Here is a 6,109-nt window from a genome sequence, read left to right on the forward strand (position 1 = left end):
CAAGAGAGCTTCCCAGCTACCTCCACATCGGCCATGGGACTGCGCCATAGACCTGCTTCCAGATGCTCCTATGCCCAGAGGTAGGATCTACCCGTTGTCCCTTCCGGAGACCAAGGCAATGGAGGAGTACATCCATGAGGCTCTGAGTCAGGGGTATATCCGTCCATCCACGTCACCTGCTGCCTCGAGTTTCTTCTTCGTGGCTAAGAAGGATGGAGGGCTGCGGCCATGTATCGATTACAGAACCCTAAATCAAGGTACAGTCAAATTCCGCTATCCCCTTCCTCTCGTCCCGGCAGCCCTGGATCCGCCAAAATTTTCACCAAGTTGGACCTCCGCAGCGCCTATAACCTGGTGAGAATACGTGAGGGGGACGAGTGGAAGATGGGGTTTGTGACCCCTACTGGACACTACGAGTACCTGGTCATGCCCTATGGTCTGGTTAACGCCCCCTCCGTATTCCAAAACTTCATCCACGAAGTCCTCCGGGAGTTCCTCCATCTCTTCCTCATTGTATACATAGATGATATCCTGATTTACTCCCGGAGTGAGGCCGAACATCGCCACCACGTTGCGGAGGTCCTGAAAACCCCCAGGAAACACCGCCTGTACCTCAAGGCTGAAAAATGCTCCTTTCATTTACCATCTGTTCAGTTCTTGGGGTACATCATCGATCAGAGAGGAGTTCGTATGGACGAGAGGAAGGTCACTTCCGTCATCTCCTGGCCCGAACCAAAAACCATAAAGGAACTCCAACGTTTCCTAGGATTTGCTAACTTCTATCGACGTTTCATCCACAATTACAGTCTCATCACCGCTCCGCTCACCAACCTGTTGAAAAACAAACCCAAAACACTACCCTGGCCTCCCGAAGCCGCCGCAGCCTTCCAAGACCTCAAAGAATCTTTTACTCAAGCCCCACTGCTGACTCATCCCGATCCTGAATTACCATTTGTAGTCGAAGTGGATGCATCGACCACCGGAGTGGGAGCCATTCTGTCCCAGTGCCACGGTACTCCTCCATTACTCCATCCATGTGCCTATTTCTCCCGGAAGCTCAGCCCGGCGGAAAGGAACTACGACATCGGAAATCGAGAACTTCTGGCCATCAAGCTCGCCCTGGAGGAGTGGCGACACTGGTTGAAGGGGGCCAAACATTCATTCCAGGTGATCACAGATCATAAAAATCTCCAATACCTAAAAGATGCTAAAAGACTCTGTCCTCGTCAGGCCCGTTGGTCATTGTTCTTCTCCAGATTTCAGTTCTCTATCTCATATCGACCAGGATCAAAGAATATCCGAGCAGACGCACTTTCCAGAATTCACGACCAGCATGAAACTGAGACACCGGCCAACATCCTTCCCGATCAGATCACTATCTGTCCCATCCAATGGTCCGCTCCTACAGTAACCACCACTCCAGAATCCAGAACTCCGCCGGGCTGTTCCCCCAATCGACGTTTCATCCCTGAAAATCAACGGGTAGATCTCATTCATTCCAGCCATACATCTCTGGGCACAGGACATCCTGGGGCCAACAACACCCTCTCGCTGCTATCCCAACGCTTTTGGTGGCCGAACATGGCGAGGGATGTGAGAAGATACGTCCAAGGCTGCAGAGAATGCACTATGGCGAAGATTCCTCGCCATCTACCTGCTGGTAAACTCCATCCCTTGCCCATCCCAAACCGCCCCTGGTCACACCTAGGAGTTGACTTCATGACAGACCTCCCATTGTCTGAAGGTAACACCTGCATTCTAGTCATCATAGATCGATTCTCTAAATTCTGTCGTTTGATTCCTTTGAAAGGTCTACCCACAGCCCTAGAGACCGCCGAAAACCTGTTCAACTACGTCTTTCGAAATTTTGGGTTACCAGAAGATATAGTCTCGGACCGAGGACCCCAATTTATATCCAGACTATGGAAAGCATTCTTCAGACTCCTAGGTGTGACCGTAAGCCTCTCGTCTGGCTATCACCCCCAAACCAACGGCCAGACAGAGAGGAAAATTCAGGAAGTGGGGCGGTTCCTCCGGACCTTCTGTCACGGTCACCAAAACTCCTGGAGCCAGTTTCTGGGCTGGGCGGAATACGCCCAGAATTCCCTGCGGCAATCTACCACCGGACTCACGCCATTCCAGTGCATCCTAGGGTTCCAACCTCCACTCTTCCCCTGGGATGGCGCACCATCTGATGTCCCCGCAGTGGATTACTGGTTCCGGGAAAGCGAGAGAGTCTGGGACGATGCTCATCACCATCTCCAGAGGGCAGTACGCAGAACAAAGGAAGTATCGGATAAGAGGAGGATTCCAGGCCCCATCTATACTCCAGGACAGAAGGTCTGGCTCTCCACCAGAGATATCCGTTTGCGACTGCCCTCCCGAAAATTAAGTCCCAGATTTGTTGGTCCCTTCACCATCCTGGAACAGGTCAACCCCGTCACATACAAGTTACAGTTACCACCACAGTACAGAATCCACCCCACATTCCACGTGTCCCTTCTCAAACCCTTTCACGATACTTTGATTCCCTCCACAGAGCCTGGCCATGAAGAGGAACCTCCTCCCCCACTGATGTTAGAAGAAGGGGCCATCTACCAAGTCAAGGACATCCTACGGTCCCGGCGTCGTGGTGGTCAACTAGAATACCTCGTCGACTGGGAAGGATACGGTCCAGAAGAGAGGTCATGGGTCTCCAGATCCGATATACTAGATCCCGCACTTATGGAAGAGTTCCACTCCAATCACCCAGAATTTCCAGCACCTCGAGGACGAGGTAGACCACCACGACGTCGGAGGTTCAGGCCCTCAGGAGCGGGCCCTGGGGAGGGGGGTAATGTCACGGATTGGCCAGGCTCTTCCACCAACATCACGCACCGAGCACCTTCACCTGAGTATTAACCACGCACAGCTGCACCCAATCACTCCCATTCACTATATAAGCACACACCTCACTTCACTCATTGTCCGGTCTCGTTCCTACGAAGCGGACTCTGAGTGAACCACTTCCTAGGTTTCACTCCCCTACGATCTCAGCAAATATACTTACCTTTACTCTGTTTGCATTCCAGTCTGTCCAGTGTTCCAGTTGTCCTGTCAGCATTGTGTGTCTCGTCAGTCTGTCTTCCCCGCAAGTCCTCTGGTGTGTGCATCCTGTCATCCTCCGTATCTGTCATCCCACCTGCCACAGAAGATCATCAATTCCACTGAATTCCATTCAACTCTCAATCATTATCCATATATGCTCAACTGTTGAAATAAACATCGTTAATACTTACTCCCCTTTGTTTGTCCATCTGCTTCCGTAACAGTGTGCCTGACTGGAGTAGTGTTTGTTTGGAGGTGGGTGGGGAAGGCAGCATGTTGCCTGTCACGTCATTAGGGATGCCATGTTGAATGTTGTTGCACTGAAAACATTATATTTTGTATAGTAAAGTGTATTATATGGTGTATATTACAGTATTTAAAGTTCTTTTGGTAATAAATGATACAGATAGAAAATATTTTAGTTAGCTAATGTTCAGTAATTGAATTGAAATCAGAAAAACAACAGTCAATACAGATGTGGATATCTGAGGAGTCAGTGCAGACATGGACATTTCAGGAGGCAGTGCAGATGTGGATGACTGAGAAGTCAGGGCAGATGTGGACATCTGAGGTGTCAGTTCAGATGAAAAGTTAGTGCAGATGTGGACATGTGAGGAGTCAGTACAGATGTGAACATCTGAGGAGTCAGTGCAAGTTTGGATGTGTGAAGAGTCAGTACAGATGTGGACATGTGAGGAGTCGGTACAGATATGAATGTGTGAGCAGTCATCTAGAAGTGTGAGGAACCAAGGCAGATGTGAAAGTCTGAAGAGTCAGTACAGGTGTGGACATGTGAGAAGTCAGTGCAGATGTGGCCATTAGAATATTCACTGCAGATGTGGACATGTGAGGAGTCAGTGCAGATGTGGATGTGTGAGGAGTCAATACAGATGTGGATGTCTGAGGAGTCAGTGCAAATTTGGATATGTGAAGAGTCAGTACAGATGTGGACATGTGAAGAGTCAGTACAGATATGGATGTGTGAGGAGTCATCTGGAAGTGTGAGGAACCAAGGCAGATGTGAAAGTCTAAAGAGTCAGTACAGGTGTAGACATGTGAGGAGTCAGTGCAGGTGTGGACATGTGAGGAGTCAGTGCAGATGTAAACATCTGAGGAGTCAGTGTAGATGTAAACATTTCAGGAGGCAGTGCAGATAAGGACATGTAAGGTGTCAGTGCAGATTTGGACATCTGAGGAGTCAGTGCAGATGAAAAGTCAGTGCAGATGTGGATGTGTGTGGAGTCAGTGCAGATGAAAAGTCTGTGCAGATGTGGATGTGTGTGGAGTCAGTGCAGATAAAAAGTCAGCGCAGATGTGAACATCTGAGGAGTCAGTGTAGATGTGAACCTCCAAGTAGTGAGTGCAGATGTGGCTATTAGAGAGATCAATACAGATGTGAGTATTTGAGGAATCAGTGCAGTTGTGGAGACATTGCAGACATGGACATGGACATGTGAGAATAAAATGCAGATGTGGGCATTTGAAGAGTTACTGCAGATGTGGACGTGTGAGGAGTCAGTGAAGATGTGGATATCTGAGGAGTAAGTGCAGGAGTCAGTGCAGATGTAGACATGAGACAAGTCAGTACAGATGTGGAGATCTGAGGATTTAATGGCAATGTGGATGTCTGAGAATCAGATGTAGATGCAAAAGCGGTCAGTGCAGATGTGGATGTTTGAGAAGTCAGTGTAGATGTGGACCTCTGAGGAGTCAGTCCAGATGTCAACATCTGAAGGGTCAGTGCAGAAGTGGATGTCTGAGAAGTGAGTGCAGATGAGGACCTCTGTGGAAGTCAGTGCAGATGTGGACAACTGAGAATTCAGTGCAAATGTGGATGTGTAAGGAGTCAGTGCAAATGTGACTGCGTGAGGAGTAAATGCAGATGTAGACGTGCGAAGAGTCATTATAGATTTGGTCATGTGCGGAGTCAGTGCAAATGTTTACATGTGAGCACTCAGTACAGATATGGACATCTGTGGAGTCAGATGTAGACATGTGAGAAGTCATTATAGATGTTTTTATCTAAGAAATGCAGATGTGGAGTCAGTGGAAATCTGGACGTTAAGAGAGTCAGTGCAGATGTGGACATGTGAGGAGTCAGTGTAGATGTGGATGTCTGAAGTGTCAGTGCAGATGTGGGCGTGTGAGGAGTCAGTGCAGATGTGGACATATAAGACCATATCTGCATAAATCCACACCTGCACATCCCTGCAAAATGCTGGTTCACTTCAAATTTCTTAAAACTTAACCATGATTAAACTGAAATTCTTTTTGTTGGCACCAAGTCTACACTCTCTAAATTTTACTCCCTCTCCCTCTAGATGGCACTTCAATCTACCCGTCTCCTCAGGTTAAGAGTTTGGGTGTCATCCTCCTCCTTCGACAGTCTGCATATTTTCATCTTCCTAACACAAATCATCTCTGTGTCTCTCTCACCTCTCATTCCACCTCTATCCTTGTACATAGCCTCGTCACCTCACACACTGATTATTGCATTTCTCTCCTTTATGGTCTTACACAGAAATCCCTCCATAAGCCTCAACTGGTCTATAACTCAGCTGCCCGTATCATCAAAACTCCTTTTCACCATATCACCCCCATTTTATAAAATCTGCACTGGCTTCCAATCCAACCCAGACTCGAATATAAAATCCGACTTATTTGTCTGATCTCTTCCATATCACCACTCATTCCCACTCCCTTAGATACTCCTCCTCCATTCACCTCTGTTGCCAATGAACGTCTCAGCAGCACAATGAGGAGCAGAGCTTTCAGTTGTCCCAAACTCTGGAATTTTCTTCCTCCTGACATCCGCAACATTGACTCTCTCCCTCTGTTTAAATCCAGACTTAAAACGCATTTAAAACAACTTATACACAGAAGTCAACCCCCACTCTCTGGATTCTGACCTCTTTATTCAGCTCAAAGAACAGAGCTGTCCTGAGAGACGTCTGCTAATACCCAGAGTTGGACCACGGGCCATATGGCCATTCAACCAGGCGCAGACCTGGACAGTCTCATC

The 6,109-nt window shown here is 48.2% G+C and overlaps 1 protein-coding gene across 1 annotated transcript; it reads right to left on the reverse strand.

Annotated features, from left to right (window-relative positions):
• Positions 1–3,172: 3,172 nt before the first annotated feature.
• On the reverse strand, positions 3,173–5,898 carry zgc:174862 (uncharacterized protein LOC100142646 homolog). The gene is given in 8 exon segments (XM_056453312.1): positions 3,173–3,181; positions 3,561–3,676; positions 3,679–3,770; positions 3,818–4,080; positions 4,131–4,297; positions 4,403–4,459; positions 4,580–4,714; positions 5,772–5,898. Coding segments are annotated over 8 exon segments (966 nt in total).
• Between the last annotated feature and the right edge of the window lie 211 nt (positions 5,899–6,109).

This window comes from Danio aesculapii, chromosome 1 (genome assembly GCF_903798145.1).
Source record: "Danio aesculapii chromosome 1, fDanAes4.1, whole genome shotgun sequence".
Classification (NCBI taxonomy): Eukaryota; Metazoa; Chordata; class Actinopteri; order Cypriniformes; family Danionidae; genus Danio; species Danio aesculapii.